Here is a 20,243-nt window from a genome sequence, read left to right as displayed (position 1 = left end):
GCTAAAGTAGGCCTTCTCTTCACTGTGCTGTCAAGATGCTCACAGTTTCCAACAAGGCAGCAGACAAGGGCCCAGGCCCAGCTGGACACCGGAGTCAGTGCCAGGATGTCCCAGGACTCCCAGGCTACCTTGTGTCCACAGACAACAAGCACCCCAAGTCTGAGGTCCCCATCTACACATGGGGAAGACTTAGGGGACAGGCCGTCAGACACAGCCTCAGCCAGAAGCACTGCCAGCCCCATCCTCCCTGTCCCGATGTGGCACACAGTTCCTAGGCACCGGGTGCCCCGGTCACAGCCAAAAGAGGGCAGGCCTGGTGGACCCTGCACCTGTTGTCCACTCTCTACCACATCCCCATTCACTAAGGCCCACAGCCTGTGGCACTTGGCCCACCAACTGGCCCTAGGATTGCGCTGGATGCGGGGACAGCCCAGGACAGCAGATGTGGTCAGCTGCTTCCTCAGGGCCACCAGGGCCAGGCCAGCACCCAACAAAGGTGTGGTCCTTGCCAACAACAGCCCTCCTCCACTGGGTGGACAGAGAGGCCTGGGTTAGGCACCCCTGCTACCCATTCCAGTCCTGGATTGGGAGATCAGGAAATCCTGGCCTACACATGCAGAGTGTACTTCCATTCCTCTGCAAGCCTGAGTGTAAGCGAGGCCACTGATGCCTCCTGCAGTGTCCCCGGGGCCCCGGGGACTCTGAAACAAAGCAGATGGCACCTGGGTTTCCATACTTTGGCTACCTGCCTCTGAGCAGTGAGTCCAGAAGATGCCAGAATCCAAAGGGCTCAAGTGTGCAGGCATAAACTGACCCATCTGTACCATTGGCAGTCCATGACCAGTGTTATCATCACAGGGCAAAGTGGTGTCCTCCAACCAGAGCCAAAGGAACCGAAGAGAGCCGTGTGTGTCAACGAGACGACTAAATTCAGAAAGGGCCAGCCTTTACCCAAAGCAGCACAGTATGTATGTCCCAGCTCAGGAGGCTTCAGAAGGAAGGCAAACCTCTGGTCCCTCTAGGGCACAAGGAAGAGGCACAAGGATATGGGACATGGTGAGTGAGTTGGCTATACCAGAAAACCCATGCCCTTGGCTACACCAGGGGTGGGGTTGGGGGGAGACACAGGGCTGGCACTGATTAGGAATGAGCAAGACGGCTACCCCTAGAGTGAGGCAGGGCTCCAGGGCACAGCCACTCTCAGAATCTGCCACAGGCCTTCCCCATGGCAAGTCCACTTGCCCACCAACAAGCTCCTACACAGGCCACTGAAGCTACGGAGGGCAGAGGCAGGCAGAGAGGAAGGCACCGTGAAGCAGGGTGTCGGGCTGGGGTCAGGGCCAGAGTTAGGACGTGACAGCTGCACCCAGGCTAGCCCTGCCCGGATGCAGGGGTGGGGGGTGGTGGTGGTGGTGCTGATGGCGGAGCACGCGGGTACACTACAGGCTGCAGAGACCGCTGTCTCCTGGGGCCATGGCCAGCCGGAGAGATGCGCCTGCGGGCGGGCAGGGGGCATCCCACGAGCTGGTGGCCTGGTGCCTCTTACCTCTGGGCTCCTCTGCCTGTTTGGCGAGCTTGCGCAGCGCGGCAGCAAAGCTGGAGGATGGCGCAGCCTGGGCCGACAGCGTACTGCTGGTGGCCGGGCTACCGGTGGGCACCAGGGCGCCATTGAGTGGCGAGGGGGTGAGGGGGTTGACGGTGGCGGTGGTCCTGGTCGCCGTGGAAAGCATCCCTATTGAAGGGGACTTGGGCTCATGGCTCATGCCTGAAACAGGAAAAGAAGAACCAGTGTCACCCAGAGAGCAGAGCGCCAGCACCAGAGGGGCCGCAGCGGCATGCAGCAAGAGCCAAAGGCCACAAGAGCAGAGCACAGCCAGCGCTGCAGACAGCAGACCCACGCCCACCGTCCAGCCGGCCCCACGGGCGTGAGGGCGCCCCGACGATGCCGGCCCCCACGGCATCAGCGACGCCGGCCCCTGGACCAGCTCTCCAGAACCAAGCCTATAGAAAGTACCCCAAAGAGTCATATGCAGGGCCCCTACCGGACCCGTGTGGAGGAGGGAGACTGAGGCAGGGCCTGGGGCACAGAGCCGAAAGGACCAAAGAAACAACATGAGAAGCAGCTGACGGTCACGGGGCGTGGGACTACCAGTCACCTGCAACAGCATCCAAGAGGCCTGCCCAACTGCCCCCACGTTACCAAGAAGGAAACTGACGTCTCTATGTACCCAAGGCCCCTGCAAGGTCAAAGTAAACGCAGCACCTATCACTGCTTAGGCCAACCCCGGGGTCCTGTCTCCCCTTCATTCTCCTGATCTCCACTCTACCCCAGGCGGGAGGGGATGGCAGCAAAAGAATACAGCCAGCTGCAGCTCCTGGGGCAGACAGACAACGCTCGGGCCACAACGCCAGCCAACAGGCTCCCACAGCTCTTGGCCGAGGCCACCCCACAGGTCTCCTCCATGACTCGGAGCCAGACCTGCCCAGCTAAGCTTTCCCAGTCCTTGACCCACAGAGACTCCGGGCACGAGGAGGCGCCCTCCCACTCGCTGCACCAACTTTGGGGCAGTTTACGATGTCGCACGGGATCTGGAGTGAGCCGTTAACCTCAGGTGACCAGAAGCCCAGAAACGCCAGTCTACCAACAGACCCGAGCCTCGGCTGCCACCAACACGGCACAGCTACCTCGGGTGCCACCGCACACCTCCACCCCAACAAGCCGGCACCTGCCTCCACCCCTCATTCCATTCGGCGAAGGTGTCCTTGGACTCATTTCACAGACGTGAGTGGGTAGGCCCAGCACAAGGGTGGGTCCGGAAACAGGGCTGGGACCACACTCCAGCACAGCGCCATGTCCCGTGTGACACAAGCCGCCTCAGACCCAGCGACCCACACCCGGCGGGCACCAAGGCGGATGGAGATGCTGAGATCTGCAGCCCACTGTACAGCTGCGGGCCTATCCCCCAAATCTGGGGAGGAAAACGTGCCACTGTGGGGACCTTCAAGATGCCTAGGGGTATGAGAAGACACGCCAGGCCCAGCAGGTGTGGCAGAATGGCAGAGAGCTGGCAGAGAATGGAATTTGTGGCAGGCAGGACCTCCCCTGTACCACACGCTATCAGTGTCCCCATCATGCTTCTGTGGGGGGACCCAGACAGGTACCCCACACCACCAGTCAGAGCCAGGTACCCCACTCCTGGGGCCTCCAGCAGTCTCAGTCAGGCCCAGGGCACGGTGGCCCTTCCTCCCACTCTTGGGGGGGTCCCCCAAGCCTAGGTCCTGGAGGTATCAGTATGTTCCCAGCCTGGGAAGCTGCTCTGATGTCAGGTCACTTAAAATAGAATTCCAAATGAGCGGCTTCATTAGGGGGAGTCTAAAATTAGCATCACTCCTCACATGCGCACATGGGGCTGGTGGGGGAGGGGGCGGGGAACAGCTTCGGGTACCAAAGAGGACAGATACACCGCCAAAGGGGGGGGGCGCTCAAGAGTCCCCTCACTCACTGGCCTCGACCCATCAGGGCTCGGGGTCTGTTCTGTGCCTGGCACCCTCAGAAGACAGGCCACCCCCAACAGGCCGGCACCAGTGTTCACGGAGGCTCAGGTGTGGCAGGCAGGGGCACAGAAGGGGAGAGGTGGGCACAGGACGCTTGCTCTCTCTGCCCTCATTAGGGGGTATTTATTAACTTCTCTGCTCCCAGCCGCTGACTGAACCCTCATCTATGAGATCACCTCACGTGAATTCATTATCCTAACAGCTGGGAAGAAGCTCTGTAAGTGCGAGGGCCATGATGGATGAGGCCAGGGGCTGCCTGCACAGGCCGTGCTCTCCCGATGAAGAGCTCAGTGGGAAAGTGAGCCTGGACCTAGGTGGCCTCCGGCGCCAATCTACAACAGGCTCCTTCCGGCCGCTTTGTCCAAACGTTCACTCTTAACGCAGCCTCCGCTTTCTTCTCTCTGGACCCATCCAGAACCCCGAGCTGAGAGCTTGGGTGTCTGCCAGGAGCCGCTGACAGTACCACCCTCCAAAAGGCCCACGACAGCCAGGGTGCTTGGTGTACCCTGCCTTGCCTGGCTCACAGAGCGCTTTCTACCTTTTCTCTGCATGGGTCTCCAACACGGCCGGAAGCATCAGTGTGCTTCCAGACCCTGCCAAAGGCGGCCCGACCCCAGGGACCAGGCAGGTGACACTGTCCAACTCACCTCACTCTGGTCCTGCACTGTTGACCCCAGCGGGCTTCACGGGGGGGGGGGGGGTCTCCAATGCCACTTCCCTCCTGCTGTATGTCAGGAGTTATTAATCAGCCCAGCCTCCCTCCCGTTGAGGCCGTAATTACCGTCCCTTTCATCCCAGCTCCTCCCAGCACCAGACCTCAGGCTTGCTCCTTCTGCTCTGTAATTACCAGCTAATAGCTGAGATGAATTTTCTGGAGGCCCGGTTCAAGCACCAATCCGCCCCCTCCTCCCCCAGCAGCCCCTCACCCCGGGGTAATTACACCCAGGGAAGCTGCACCCAGCAGAGTCAAGCTCTCAGGCAGTCTGGACCTGGATGCTCTCTCTGCCCCGCTCCGTCATTTTTCATTACCACACACTGAAATGTTTGTGGACAGACAGGGGCCGGCCCAGCCCAGGCTCCACGCCCGCCCCTGTGATCCCCACTACCCTGAGGGTGATGCTTCTGTAGCTCTAACAAGGCTGGGGTCACCCTGTTGCAAAGGACCTGGCGGCTGCAGGAGTGTGTGTGGGGCGCCACGTGATCCCCGGAGCCTGGACGGCTTCATAATAAATTCATTATTATGTGTGCTGCCGGCTTGTTCTGAGCGCACCCATGTGAGGCAGCTTCTCCAAGGCGGGGGGCTGGGGGAGGGGGAGGGAGGAGGGGGGGAGGCCTGTTGATGTTCAATGGTGAGCCTACCCCCCAGGCTGCTAAGCACTGCCCACTCCTGCTCCCAAGGTCAGTTCCCCCAAGACACACACACACACACACACACACACACACACACACACACACACACACACACACGGCATGGGGGGGGGCACAGCAGATGGTGCTGGCTCCTGACCCAAGACCCCGAAAGCAGAGAAAACAGCAGGCAAGTGGGGGTGGCCTGGATATGACGGGGGCTCTGATCTGGGGGTCAAAGGGGAACGCGGCAGCCGGGAAGAATGCGAGAGGCAGGAGAGGCTACCCGCTGCGTGGAGTGCAGTTAATGCCTAAGCGGCCACAGCAGGGCAGAGGATGGGGACACCTTGGGTTGACTGACACCCCTCGGCCTGTTCCTGTCCACCACCAGGCTGTCCAAGGCCCCGCCGACTAGGGGTTCAGAAAAACGGCCGAGTACAGTGCGACAGGAGGTCCACACACGAGCGGCCCCAAACGGTACCAAGGAACGGTGTGCAGACCTGTCACCCCGGCTACTCGGGAGGGCCGAGGCACAAGGCGCGCTGGCTCACTGCCAACCTGGGCTCGGTGAGAACCCATCTCAAAACGAGCAGTAGAAGAAAGGGCGGCTGGGGAGGTGGCTCAACACCTGAGAGCTGGTGCGGCGCGGCGCGGCGCGGCATGGCGTGGCGTGGCCCTGACTGCAGGACCCAGTATGGCAAAGAGGGAGGGAGGGCAAGAGGAAGGAAAGAGCCACGAGGCTCCATCCACGGCTTCGAGCGCGGGAGGGAAGGCCGGCCGGAGAGGAAGGCGCTGCGCTGCCTGGCCAGTGTGCGGCCAGCTGGCCAGGGCCTCCTGAGAACCACCTGCCGAGGTACAGAGCAACAGATCAGGAGTCCCCGAGGTTCCCAGGCGGCAGGCAGCAGGGATGGAAGTCAGGCAACAGATGGCAACGACATTCGACGCGATTATTCTAAGTGGCTGCTGTGCGTGAGGAGCCCGGCGTGGGCAGGGGAAGGGCGGCAGAGCCGCCCACACCAGCTCGGCAAAAACCCACCAGAGGAAAAGGGCCCCCGAGGTTGGGAGGCCAGCGACCAGGGCTGAGGCTGCTAACAGTTCAGAGCCCAGCACCATCCCTGGTGGGTGACCTAACAACCACAGGCGGTGGAACCAGCTTGGAGCCAGGTGTGTGCACATGTTTAACAGTAAGTAGCGCTACCTGTCTGCAGGCGCCCTTCACCTCAGAAGATGCCACAAACCAACCTGAGGGAAAAGCAGGCAAGACAGGCTGCCAGTCACATGGCTCAGCAGACAGAGCTGATCCTGTCCTTGTACTAGCCCTCTGGTCCACTGCTGCTAACACTGGGGGCAGGGACTTAGGGACCTCGCTGTGTCCTGTCCTCGGCGTGACTACAGTGACTAGCCCACACTGCCTCCTGGACATGGAGGCTCTGCTATTCCCCAATCCAATCAAGCGTTTTACCCAGAGGGCAACTGAGGCTGGAAGAGAACCACACCTTGTTCTAGGCTCAGAGTATGTTTGCTCCATCCTGTACCACTGAACTGGCACCCAGTAGGCAGGAAAGGATGATGGGGAATGGCCCAAGTTAAGGTTCAGAGACCCTTTAGCAGCACTTGGCCCTGACAGGGCAGACATCTGTCCTGGGGAGCCCACCTACCACATGCCATGCCTGTTACATACAGAGGGACAAGGAGGACAGACAGTGTGCTGCTTCAGAGGCAGGCAGCATCTCCCAGCAGCAGTTTCTGTACACCGCAGTGAGCCCCCATGTGGCCCATGGCACCCTCAGGCCTCATCGGTCACAAAGAGCCCGTTTAGCAGACTCGGCTGGCCTCCTCCCCAAGTCCCAGAAAGAAACGCCCAAGCTGTCCAGGACTGAGGCTATATGTCTCCAAGTTTCCATGGGATGGAGGCCAGGAGCTAGCAGGTCAGGGCCAGGGCCCTGAGTGGTCCACACCTGATGGGAGGCTACAGGCATGTAAAGCCCAGTTCCCCAGGGATTCCCAGGCCCCACCAAGACAAGCCCTCCACTCTCTTCCTGTTTTGGCTGGAGGAAGCTGAGCAGACCCAGAGGGCTACATGAGAAGTTGGGACCGAAGTCCTAAACCAAAGCCTCTCCCCAGAGGCCTCGTACCCAGCCCAGAGACCAGGACTTACATACACCAGCCACCTCTCAGCATATCAACAGGTGCTGGGTGTCAGGCAGATTCCTGAAAGGGCTGGAGACGGCGAGGCCTGGCCAGGCTGCTTCCCACTAACCAGGAGGCAAGTGCACACCATAATGGAAGCCATGGTCTACATGGAAGCCCCTTGGTCCCAGCCAGCCACCAGCTCTGCCACAGGCTGGGCAATCTTTGAGGGTCACCCTCAGCTTCCCCGTCCAACCATGGGGAGCAGAAGCGATGAGCATGCTCTGTTTACTCTAGCTACACGGGACACCCTGGCCTGAGTGTATTTGCCCTAAAGAACAAGGGGAAACATTTTAAGACAGGATTCAGGTCAAAATGAAGATTCAGTTTTCTTTCAAGCTTCCAAAGGCACAAACCCACAGAGCCCCGAGTCAGGGGTCCCAGCCAACTATCTCTAGGTCTCAGGGAGACACACTTCCCAGCTCTGGCCTCACAAGCAGCCAGGGCAGTATGCAGAGTCCAGGAGCTGGAGAGACCCATAGGCTCCATGCTGCTAGCATGCTGACTCCTTCCTGGACTCAAGAGGAAGTGGGGGATGGGCCCGCCCAGGAGGGTCCGCCCTCTTCTCAGACCGTAGCCTATCAACCCAAATTCGCCTGTCACTCAAATGTGGACTTGCTCCAGAATGAAACAGGTTCCTGGGCCAGCAGAAAGGTGCTGGCCACCAAGCCTGGCAACTTTGGGGCTAGGATGTATCTTAGGGGCAGCCTGCTTGCCTAGACACAAAAGTCCATTCTCCCGGCTGTTCAAAGTGGCAGCTGGGTCCCTAGTGCCGGAGCACGTGGGGGCTTGTGTGTAAACTGACTGGACCTGGATTAGACTCCTGCATCAGCGTTCTTTTGAGCAGCTAGCTACTCCTGAGTAGTGTCCCTCCCCACTATCATCAATCCAGGAGAAAGTCACTCACTCAGGGATTGAAGAAAAGCTCCAGAACATTGTCTCTATATCGGACTCTTCTACCATCTTCAAAACCCAACACGCCATGTCCAGACATCATGAAATGTCTCTCTAGGGGAAAAAAATACCAAGTCCCCTTAGGCCGAGATGGACTCCATCAGAGAAAAACTTCCTCCACACAGCAGCTACAGACCAGGACAAATGGATCACCACCTCCAGGTTGCATGTGTTCTTTCGTCCACCGGAGTGGCCAACCACCCTATATCCAAATCATCTTGGCAGCCTACGCATACCCATATCCTGAAGAATTCCAACTGGGAACCTCTGGCAAGATGGGCTGGGTGTGCAAGCCAGACTTGACCCTACCCTACAGCAGGACGGCCTAATGCAGTTCCCTGGGACCCAGCCTACCAGTGCCACGTGGGGAGACGATACAGCCAAGGCTGGCTATGCATAGGATCAACTTCCCTCATCAGCACCTCTACCCAGGGGGCAGGTGAGAGCCAGCAAAGGTCAGATAGCAAAGGTAGTTCCTGTCTCACCATGCCTTCATGTGGTAGTGCAGGCTGCATAGCCCTGACCTGAACCGCATGGGACTAGCAGCTTGGGCAGTGACCTTCAATGTGGGAATACCTGTATGTTCACTGTGAGCTGCCATGGAGAAGCAACCTAATGTACATACAAGACCCACCGACGCTTTCTACATAGGAAGACACATAGCCTAAAGTGAATTTATTTACCTTTTATTTGTAGATGCGTGTGCACACAAGTACCTAAGGCCGCCAGCACAGGGCATTGGCTGCCCTGGGGCTACAGCGTTGATTTAAGGGGAGGCCGCCTCTCGGGTGCTGGGAGCTCAGCTTGCATCCCCTCTGAGAACAGTCCACGCCAGCCCAAAGTGACCCCAAGGCCTCCAACACACCAGACCAGTCACCGTTGCTAAGCCACACCCCCAGCCCTGCATGGTAATTTTAATAACTTAAGGGACAGAACAGTTTCACGGTACAGTTTTCTACTGTGGAGCCAAGTCAGTGTTTACAACTGGTTATGATTCTGGAGCGGTTAGGGGTTTTGGTTCAGAGTTGTTTAACCTGTCTTAAAGACTTAAAGGGCTTACCTCCACATTCCCTCTCCAACCTCTCCACAAATGAGTCCCACTTGGGAACAGCTATGCAGGTAAGAGGCTTGGAGCATAAGGTATGGACACCATGAAACTTCCAGTCAACTTCTCAGAATCCCCCAGCCCACTTCCCAGAATTCTCCAGCCTATTTCATGGGTTCTAGCTGTAAACAGCTGGGCATGGTGGCAAACAACTTTACCCCAGCAGTAGGGAGAGAGGCAGGTGGATCTCTTGTGGGTTCCAGGCCAGCAGGGGTTACATGGTAAGACCATGTCTCAAGCAAAACAAAACAAAGTAATAGATAAGACCAAGGCTCCTGGACAGACAGTAGAGGGTCACACCTGAGACACAACACAAGTAGAAAATATCAAGAATCAAAAATGCATTTACAGCCGTAACCTACTGAACATCCTAGTGGCCTGCAAAGCACCCCTTGCAACCAGCAGGTAACTGTGGACAGCAGCTGCTGCCTGGCACCAGGAAAGGGGGCCATCCCAAACAGCAGTACCCCAGGAAAGGCCCCAATTCATAGCAAGTGAGGTGAGTTTGAATATACTGCAAGCCTAGCACAAGGCTCAAAGTTCAAGGTCATCTTTGTGACACAGTCACTTGGATAGATAGATGGATAGATAGATAGATAGATAGATAGATAGATAGATAGATAGATAGTTGTCCAGCCAGGGCTACAGAAGACCCTTTCAAAAATCAAAAGTAGCCCCCCCAAAAAAGGGGGGCGCTGGGGAAATAGCTCAGTGGTTAAAAGCACTTACTGTTTTTGCAGAGGACCTGGGTTGGGTTTCTGGAACCTGCATGGCGGCTCACCACCACCTAACTCTAGTCTAGGGAACCCGACACTTTCTTCTGGCTTCTGAGGTCACCACATGCTCATGGTGACATATATACCTGCTGGCCAAACATTCATCCATATAAAATGAAAATAAAAACATCCTTTAAAAAGGGGCTGGTGACAGAGCTCTGTGGCAGATGCCCCAAATGCCAAAGCTGTAGTTTCCATACCCCCTCCTCCCACCCCCAAAACAAAAACCCAAAGTGTGATTTCTCCCCAGTGCACACTGCTTTCTGTCATCAAGTTCAAAGTGTAACTTGAGCCATCAGAAGTCAGGGACTTCTGCACAGCACCTTGAACCTGGAGGCTTACACGCAGCTAGTGAAACCTTAGCTGTTCTTTAGTTAAGGGGCACACACCACACCTAAATGACAAGGTCTGAGGCCCCAGGACTAAGGAATGGTTACCACCTCCGGGCATAGACGGTTCTGCTCACCAGACACACACTCGGGGAAAGGAGAAGTTGGGGAAGGGTCGGTCACCTGGATGACAAGCAATTACAGCGTACGCCTCCCCAACCCAGGGGAGGTCAGTGGTCACCAGGGACGTTCAGGAGACGGGTGCGGGGTGCCTGGTCGTTCAGACACTCGTGGCTACATGGGCACTGAAGAGCTGAGGTCTGGACCACTTCTCAACTCTGGAGCAAGGAAGCCAGACTCCCCCACCAAACAGGTGGCAGAGCACAGGGGCACAGGGTTCATTCAGCCTGTTTGACCTCAGGTTTCAGCACCTGGAGGAGCGCCCGCCACCACCCCGACTGCACGCACACACTAAGTGAGAAAAACACCAGGCACCGAATACAAAAACACAAGGGCAGGGGCACACCAGCAGCTGAGCGGGAAGAATTCACTCTCGTCCTAAGAGTTTAAACAGGGCCTTCGTTCCACACCAGCCAGCAACCTGTCCCTTGGGGAAGAGATCTGGAGTAGGGACAGGAGAGAACTTGGATTCTGGCTTTTCTCCAAGCTTGGCATACTGCCCCATGGGTCCAATGTCTGACCACAAAGTAGGAGGCCTGGTTCGGGAGGCCAGAGCCCATCTGTATGCAAAGACTCAGGTTATCCCCCATTTGGCCACAAAGTGCCTGGGATCTAGGCTGCCCAGCTTGCCCTGGGAGATCCTGAGAAGACACCTGTCCCAAATGTGTGGCAGGACGCTGCCGGGGGGTGGGGATGGGGGGGGTGGAGGCTGGCCCCAACCCCTCCCACAGCAGGAAAGGGAAGCCAGGGGTTAGCTGGAAGGAGCCCTGAAAGCTGCACCTGCGGCCTCAGCCTGCCCCTCCTTGTGAGTCCGTTGTCCTCAGCTCAACACATGGGTTTTCCTCTGGGGTGGCTTAACCTGTCCAACATCAATACGGCTCTGACCAAGAGCGCACAGATCGATTCCTTTTACTGCTGCTTGCAGCCACAGGCTCACCATGTGAGTGCAGAGGCAGAGATGAGGGGCAGTGTGTGCTGGAGTGCCTCCCAAACCTAGCCTATGGTTCGTGCCCAAGGGAGCAGCAGGTTGAGGGAGGGTATGTGCACACAGGCATTCCAGCTGGTTTTGGAGAGCCCAGGGGCAGGTGACCCCCCAGAACAGTGGTAACCTCCACACAGCAGAATGGCACAAGGGCTTATTTAGACCCAGAAAAAGGGTCTCCTGCTGTCCACAGATTCCAGGACACCATCACCCTTTATGGGAACTATGGGTGCCAGGTGTCCCATAAGCACCCAGTAACACGCACTTGACAGTCAAGTCACCTGCCCAAGGACACAGGAGACCACTGATGTGGGGTGTCGAGGTCCGCACCCAAGGCTACTACACACAGGCTGAGAGAATTCCGAGCGGCCAGCTGACGACCCCACCCCTCCTCGCCCAAGGCTGCGTTAGCCCTTCTCTTGCTGCTGGCCTCTGCCCACTCTGGGACACATGCATCACTTCATCCGAGCCTCCCCAAACAGGACCTCCATACGTCCATCTCATAGGCCAGGGGCACCTGCAGCGCTCTCTCTCTGACCTAGCACCTCCCAAGTCCCCCCTCATTACAACTTCAGGAACCCACCACAGACCCACAGGGGAGGGCTCAGGACGTACTCAGGCCAGATACAACCCAGGTCATCATCTCCAGGGTGAGGACTCCCAGCAGGAGGACCAAGGGTGGGAGTGGAGGAAGACAACGCAGAAGCCCAAAGCCAAGCATGGTGGGTGTGGGGGGGGTGGGGATCAGGAGTTCAAGCTCAGCGGGCAGAGAACAAGGCACTGGGTTCCATCCCCAGCACTTCATAAAGGGTGGTGGCACACTTCAATTCCACTACATGGGAATGGAGGCAGGAGAATCAGAAGTTCAAGGTCATCTTCAGATACACAGTTTGAGGCCAGCCAGGGCAGAAGACCTTACCACAGAACAAGAGACAGAGATCAGCCAGGGCTACACAGTGAGAGACTTGTATAACTAAATTAGTCCAGATGTGGTTGGTACATGCCTCTAATCCCAGCAAAGGCAGATAGATCCTGAGTCTGAGGTCAGCCTGGTCTACAGAGTTTTTCAGGCCAACCAGAACTACGCAGTAAGACTATCTAAATACAATAAACGGGGGCTGGAGAGAGAGCTCTGCAGGTAAGGGCACTAGCAGCTCTCAGAGAGGGTAGTGGTTTGATTCCCAGAACCCAAGGGGTGGTTCCCAACCAACTGTAACTCCAGTTTCAGGGGCTCTGAGGCCCTCTTCTGACCGCTGAGGGTACTGCACACACGTGGTGCACAGACAGACATGCAGGCATTCATACATACACATAAAAAGAAAACTTTTTTTTGGTTCTTCGAGACAGGGTTTCTCTGTGCAGCTTTGTGCCTTTCCTGGAACTCACTCTGGAGACCAGGCTGGCCTCGAACTCACAGAGATCCGCCTGCCTCTGCCTCCCGAGTGCTGGAATTAGAGGCGTGCACCACCGCCGCCCGGCTTAAAAAGAAATCTTTAAAACAGTAAATAGCAATGTCCAGGTCCCACCCCAGAGATAGGGACTTATCTGAATGGAGGCACGGCCTGGGTATGAGGGTTTTTTTTTTTTTCTTCTCTAAACTGTAGTCAATAATGAAACTCCGGAGCCAGAGGCCCCCCCTTCCACATACTCCATGCTCCAGTTAATGATGGCTCCCTCCCTAGAATCCCTTACAGCCAGAGCCCCCCTTTTTTCGCAGTTCCCCAGTGACAGAACAGACTCTGGTGTTCAAGATCTCCCTGTTACTTACAACCATCCCCCCCTTGAGGCTTGACTCCTAGTCTCCCTGAGGCTAGCTCTCAGTCCTCTGTCTCCTAAAAGGTGGGCACTGGGAGCGAGGCACAGGGGTTGGGGGTGGGTGGGAGAGGTGTCAACCTGGAGCTGGCCAGACCCAGGGGCAACCTGTGCAAGGACTGGGCGTTTGCCCGACAGGGCTGCTTGAGTAGCTTCACCTGGCTGGGGTAGAGGGGGTGTGAGAGCTGGAGGAGCTAGCTGGTGGGGAGAAGAGCTGTAGAAGCCAGATTAAAAGGCCCCCCGAGCGCACATTGGCAGCCGCCAAGAGCTGCCGTTGGACGCGCTCCCGTTTCATCTGTCTGTACACCTCCCAGCAGCGAGCGCAAGGCTGGGTTCAGAGGAGGCGCTCGATAAATTCTCATTGACAGGAACACTCAGAAACGTCACCTCCCAGGCTGTGGCCTGTGTGCCTAGGGGGAGAAAGGCCAGCGTGGGGAAGAGAAGCCAGCAGCACTGGCGGGCTGCACTTGGCAAGGCCACAGAGATCTGAGACTCCATGGGGGTACAAATTAAAGTGAGTCGGCAGGTCTGCCGCACGCACAGCCACCAGGCTGAAATGTCACCTCAAACACCGGATCTCTGCAGGTTAGACATGCTCTCTCGCCCCAAGAGCCCAGGAGAGGAAGGGAGGGAGGGAGGGAGGGAAAAGAGGTGGGATGGGTCTCACGGAGGGTTTGCGGCTGTTGCCACAACACTGGTAATTAACATGCTCACCCCCAGAGGGTTCCCATCCAACCCCACCAGGCTTTGGAGTTACCCAGGCTGGGCATTCCAAGGCTGCAGATGGGGCCAGGAAAAACCGGCCTTGCTGGCTCACTCCACAAGCCCCTGCGGGTTCCTGGGGGCAAGGGGAAAAAAAAATGGCAGCTTGCTATTACTCACCTGCGTCTCTAGGAAAGGGGAGGAGATCAGCAGGGGGCTAAGGCTAGACCTCCTTCACAGCAGGGAAATGGACCACACCTGCCTGAGGGGTCAAGGGCAGCTAGGGACTCAGTGGGCTTGGCTGGGAGGTGCAGGCCCCAGGTCTACCACGGAGTGGCGCAGACCTCTTCTCTCCTTCCTCTGGCCAGAGATGCAGAGCCCCGGGGTGGCTGCAGTTCTCAAACCACACAGCCCTCTGAGATCTGCAGCTTCCAACTTCCTCCAGAGACAGGGAAGTTACTCACAGCCAGAGGCCGCCTGCCTGCCTGCCTGCCGAGGGGACGGCTTTGCCAAGAGCAACGGAGGCTTCTAAAGGGTCAGGCTTTTTTGGAACCTTCCTGCTATCCTAACCCCATTAAAAACCACCTAGGGGCATCAGAATTGCCCCAGGCCAGCCCCAAGGTTAGCCAAATGGGACCTGAGAAGGTCCAGTTCCTAGCAGTTTAAAAATGCTAAATTTAAGGGAACTACAACCCCCTCCCTTTCAACCCTAACTGGCCAGGATCCTAATGGCTGCCCCCAACAGGTCAGGGCCTGCTCTGGCCTCTCTGCCTTCCTGGTTCAGAGCCTGCCCGGAGGCAGACAGAACAGAGCCCAAAGCCAGGACCAGGCCTCCCACCTCCTTTCCGAAGGCGTGGCTGACCCCGGGTCTCGGGCTGGCTGCTCACCAGCGCCCCCCCCCTCCAAGCCTCCTCTGCTCCAACTGCCAGACGAGGCGACAAAAGCCAACCTTGTACCAAGCCATCAGGGCACCCCCCAGGAGGTGGTCAGGCGTGACCCGGTGGCTGTGAGAAGTGTTGAGCAAGCTGCTTCTGTACAGCCGAGCCCCAATCGAGTGAGCCTGCCAGCAACCCTGTTCCGGTCCACCCGGTGGGGCGTGACACCCAGCACAGCAGATGACACACGCTGCCAGTCGGAGCCTGTGCTCCGGCCCCCCTCACCTGTGGCGGGGCGACTGAGTGGCTGAGTCAGACACAGCCAGCGCCTCAGGTTCCCCGCCTGCGGGTGGGGGCGGCTGTAAACACAGGCTGAGCAACACTTAAGTAGCCAAGCTTAAGTAACACGGACGCCCAGAGGAAGGCTGCTCGCCAGGGGGGCCCTGTCTTCCTAGGGAAGAAAGGGTAAACCAGTCTCGGGCAGATTGAGACACAGCCAAGCGCCCAGCCAGGACCTCCTGCCTCTTTGTCCCCCGGTGCTGGAAATCGGCTTAGGCCTGATGCTCCCCCCCCTAGAGCGAGGCTGCGCCTTTTGTTCCGGCCCCCTTTACAAAAGGATCTTGTGATTTTTTTTTTCCCCTTTCCATTTGGTGGTCCCGCTTTTTGTTTTCAAACCCCAACCTGTGTGGGCCCCAACCGCGGCAGATAAGACACCGCAGGGGCTAGCAAACGTTTAGTGTGCTTAAAACGCACCAAGACAAAAGCTGCTTTGCAAGCGCCAAACCGACCCAACTCGGGCTGGCACCCCCACCCCGGGCGGCAGGTGCGCGGGGGCGCCCCTTGCTCGCTCCCGGCTCCGATGCCCAGACCTGCGGCCCTAAGCCTACTCCGCGCGGTCCTAAGCGGCCCCCGCCACCTCCCCGCGCTCGGAGAGGCGGGCAGCGGGGAGGGCAGCCCAGCTCCCGCTCCGCCTCCACGAAGGGAATTTAATTAGCCTGCCGGAGAGGCGGCGGGCGACGAGGTGTCTCTGGTGCTGCAATATAATTGAATCGGCTCCACTCGGGCGGGCCACTCGCCGTCGGCGCGGCCGCGGGGGGGCGGGGAGGCGCATCCAGGCGGAGCGGGAAGGGCCGGGCGGGGGGCGCCGAAGTCCCTTTGGGCCGCCATCCCAGACAAGGCAACTCCGTCCCCAGCACCTGCCTGGGCGCCCCCGCCCCATCCAAAGTTTTGTTTCAAACCGCGAGCCCCGGAGCCGCCCCCGCGTACTTCCGCGGCCGCAGACCCCGCTGCACCCAGCGCGCGCGCGCGCAACCGAGACTGTGGCTTCGGCTCGGTCGCGCGCCCCGCGCTTCCAGTCCTCACACCCGCGGGACCTGGCCCCGGCCGTTGGCGCCCCTCCCGAACCCACAAACTTGGGGGGGGGAACCAAGGGAACCCCCGCCACCACCACCCCACCCGCGCGCTCACCTTTCATGCCAGGGCCCCGCTGCTCTGCCGCGCCTGACACATGCCGGAGCCACCGTCGCCCGGGTTTGTCTGAACTGCTTATCTCACCCGGGGCTGCGCGGCGGCGGCTCGGCCGCTCGGGGAGGTGGAGCTTCCGGGGCCTGGGCCAAGAAACACCTGCTGCTGTCGCCGCCGAGGACACACCCTAGCGCAACGCCGCCCACTCCCCGGCCCCGGCTCGCTCCCGGCGCCTTGACCTCAGCCGGCGGGAGGTGTCGGGTTTCAGCCGCAAGCGCACGCGCGCGCACCGACGGACCGCCCGGAGCACCCAGCGCGGTCACAGCCCGCCGGGTAGGTGCCGCCCCCGCGCTCCTGGCGACCCCGGCTGGACTGTCGGGGGATCTCAGAGGCCTCCGAGGCCACTCATCTCCAAGAGTAGGGAGGAGTGGCTTACAGCATGCCTGCCATATCCGAGCCTCACAGCCGCCTCCCCAAGCGCCTGGAACAGTGCCTGGCACCTGGCCACCCACTAAGCGAGGGGAGGGATAAACGCTGCGCTCAGGAGCTCTTTCCTTGTGCTGGGTGGAAGGGACCACACAATATAGGCCGTTGACCTCCCTGGTTCTCCAGGATGCGTGACCTACTACTCCAACTCTAAAGGACTTAAGAGCTCAGGCTGCGAGCCTCTGACCCAAAGTTTTACAAAGTCTCCATCTCGTTTTAAGGAATTTTGGGGAAAGCCTTGCGGCAGGGGTCGAGTTCTTTAAGGGGCCCATGTTTGAAAAGCTGAAGTCCACGGAGGCGCCGCTGCGCCAGGGGCATCATTAAGTAGCTGGGGTTGCGGTCAGAGGCGAGGCCGCCGCCTCCAGAAACTGGCACAACCCACCGCGCCAATGGCCCCAGCGCACCGCCTTCCCATTCCTGGCGCCCCCACCCACCCTACCTCACCCAGGCACTTCACCGGGATGACTCAGGGAGCGTCCTGAAATTCCTCGGCACCCATAGGCGGCGCGGAGAGGGACTGTGGGCCCCAGTCTTCCCGCCCCCAACGCGACGGACGCAAGCGACCGGTCCCCAAAGTACCCCCTCCCGCCACCCGGGAGGCTCGGAGTCACAGGGCTGTCCTGGCAGCCGGGGTGCCGCGGCCCGGCCAGCATGTAGGGAGCAGCCGGCGAGGTGGCAAGGTCGCCGTGAGGTCCCGGGGTCTCCTCCCCCCAACCCGCCCTCTCTGCACAGCTCTCTGATCTCCGCTTTTATACTTTTAAGCCTGGAGGCCACTGCACTCCCCCCCGGGGGGGGGCACCCCAGCGCCGCTGCGGGTTTCAACTTTCCACCGCGGTGCCAGCCCCAAACCTGCCCCAGGACATGCCCGCGCAGTGCTCGGCAGGCGCGCGCCGCCTCCCCCGCCTTCCTCCCTCCCGCGCCAGCCGGGACAGCGCCGGGAGCGAGCGCGGGCGCCAGCACCCCCCGTCCATCTGTTCCCGATGACGCCGGCGGCGGGCAGCGCTCGGGGCCCGCGCCAGCAGAAGCCGCCGATGCCGCGGGGCGGGGGCGCACGCCGGGCCAGTCTTGCACAAGCCCCTAGCCGACCACAAACGACTAGGGAAACGGGCGGGCAAAGGCAGGCCGAATTACTGCTCCTACCTGCGGCCACCCGGTCCCTGGCCCCCCACACGCGCCGCGGCCTTTGGTCCACGCGTTAGTTTGCGCCGCCCCCGGCAGTGTAGCCCCTGCAAGTTTATGATGCTCACGGTCCGGCGGATGCGCCGGACTCCCCGGGCGTCGGGGATTCCGGGGAGGAGAGCAGGAGGGGGAGGGGAGGACAGGGAGGTGTCAAAAGAAAGAAACAACTGGCCTGGAGCCGTAAAAACAAAATGAAAAACCTCCCGGGCGGGTCCAGCCCCTTTCCCACCTGGATTACTGGCTGTGGGGGAGGGGAGCGACATGTAAATGAGCAGCTCGCACCTGGCTGCGCTGCCTGCAGGCCAGGTTCCCCAGGTAACAACAACAGGGCTCTTCCTCCAAATCTTGTCGCACCTTTCTCCCTGGGGAAGGGGTGTCTTGGAGGCCAAGTTCGTTCACCTGTTTGCTGAGGACCAGAATGGCCAAGCTATAAATTTGTGGGTGACCACTATGAGCTACCACCTGTTTTTGTTATTTTTTTTTAAAGAGCTGGCCACTCCCTCTCATACACTCTAGCTCTACTAAAGCTGTCCCCCGAAACGCGGGCTTCAGTTGAACTTGCCCAGAAGTGCTCAAGGTTACCAGCATGCAGGTGAACCAGGCATCCTCCCCAGCTTCTCCAACCAGGAGTCAGTCCAACCTAGACTGTCCAAGGCAGCAAAAGAGTGACAGACACCCCTGGTGGCCACAGGGGGACAGCAGCGAGCCAGCTATGGGCACCCAGGCCAGAAAAATGCTGGCAGCCACCAGGAGATGGATGGCACTCACTGTCACTTCCCTGCCCCAGGAAATCAGTAATCCCGGAGCAGAGCCTCTGAGTTGAAGGGTGGAAACTGCTTTTCTGCGGCCATGTGGCCCCTTGCTAACTAGCTGTACCCTGTCTGGAGCCTACTGCTAATTCCTGACTCCAATGCTAAAGCTAACCTTCCTCAGGCTGCTCTCCTCCTCCCTCAGCAGCCGCTCCACCCCACCAGCAAGCCTAAGCTACACAGACTTCCCTCTGTGGGTTTCTTGTTTGTTTTTCTCGAGACAGGGTCCCTCTGTGTAGTTCTGGCTGTCCTAGAACTCAGACTCACAGAGATCTGCCTGCATCTGTCTCCTGAGTGCTGGAATTAGAGGTGTGCACCACCATCCACCCTCTGTGGGTTTCTTTCCCTCAGGTCCCATTTGTTTGGGAAAGCTGGCTGAGAAAAGATTTGAGACAGAAAGTGCCAGGGGGCAGTCCCGGGAGGTGGAGGAAACGCCTAGCTCATGATGCTTGCCTGCCCCTGTACAGAATCGCTCAGCTCTCCTTCCAAGGGTTCTGCCATGCTAGGCCTCTAAGAATAGGAAGCAGGAGCCCCTAGCTCCTCACAGCTAAGGTGGGTCTCTGCAAATCCCACCCTTTCTGGGAGCCTGGGACCTCAGAAACCTTCCCCCAGGACAGATGAACTTCACACTTGAGACAGGAGGGGTTTCTAGGCCTGGAGGGACTGCCAGAAAGAAAAGCACACTGCCTCAGGACCAGGACAGGTGTGGACACGTATCCACTGGGCAAACAATCCGTCCCTGGGGCTGATTCACAAGGGCCTCCCCAGAAACAAAACTGGAAATTGCACGGGGGCAGCTCAGGAGGCCAGAGGGCAGACACCAGAGGCTCACAGGTCAGGTGGGTACGTGAGGCAGCGTGATCCGGAAGGTGTGAGGGCTGGCTGACAGCTCAGGGCATCCCCACCAAGGTCGGCTTCCCATCTGAGCTGGCACAGATGCCCAGCCCTGTCTAAAGTGAGCCCTGGGTACCGGGTGGCAGTCTTGCCTTCGGAGGGTCTTTCCTATTCCGCTTCCGTCTGGGGGTAAGCAGGGAGAAGATGCAAGAGGAAAACTTAACAGGTGTGTTTGCCACTCTGACCAGCTGCTCTCACCAGAGGCGGCTGTCACCTCCTCTTAGTCACCTGGCACCTCCATGTAGCGGAGCCCTAGACTCCAGCACAGACCAGAAGTAACGATCACATAGCCACTTTCCCAGCACGGAGCTACTGAGCGCTTGTCATGGAGTGCCCTCCAGGCTTGGCGAGGCAGGTGGTGACCTCTACTACCCAAGAATCAGGAGACCCAAGAATGTTAATTAACCTGCCTCAGGCTCAGAAATTGGAACACAAGGCTGACAGAGACAGTTGCGACACCTGGCAGCATTCCCAAAGCCCCCCCCCCCACTAAGAAAGCTTCAGCAGGGTTTGTCACCCCAGTTACTCCAGAGACTGTGGTGTGTGTGGGGGGGGTCTCTGAGTTCAAGTTCTTCCTCTGCAGCGTGGAGAAGCCCTGTGGAAG

The 20,243-nt window shown here is 58.9% G+C and overlaps 1 protein-coding gene across 9 annotated transcripts in view; it reads right to left on the bottom strand.

Moving 5' to 3' along the window:
- Gse1 (Gse1 coiled-coil protein) overlaps positions 1-20,243 on the bottom strand; it is a 353,452-nt gene that overhangs the window by 26,089 nt on the left and 307,120 nt on the right. For 4 of the 9 annotated variants that reach the window (XM_037206309.1, XM_028880794.2, XM_028880793.2 and 1 more), the window contains one exon: positions 1,547-1,765. The exons of 2 other annotated variants lie outside the window; for them this stretch is intronic. In XM_037206309.1, the coding sequence (XP_037062204.1) occupies positions 1,547-1,765 (219 nt within the window). Of the gene's footprint in view, positions 1-1,546; positions 1,766-7,999; positions 9,618-16,274; positions 17,159-20,243 lie in introns of those variants that run through there. 3 more of the 9 variants (XM_028880797.2, XM_028880798.2, XM_037206311.1) reach the window with 3 other exon arrangements.

Source organism: Peromyscus leucopus, chromosome 5 (assembly GCF_004664715.2).
Source record: "Peromyscus leucopus breed LL Stock chromosome 5, UCI_PerLeu_2.1, whole genome shotgun sequence".
Taxonomy (NCBI): domain Eukaryota; kingdom Metazoa; phylum Chordata; class Mammalia; order Rodentia; family Cricetidae; genus Peromyscus; species Peromyscus leucopus.
Note: the sequence above shows the minus strand (reverse complement) of the source record. Positions and strands in the feature narration are given on the sequence as shown.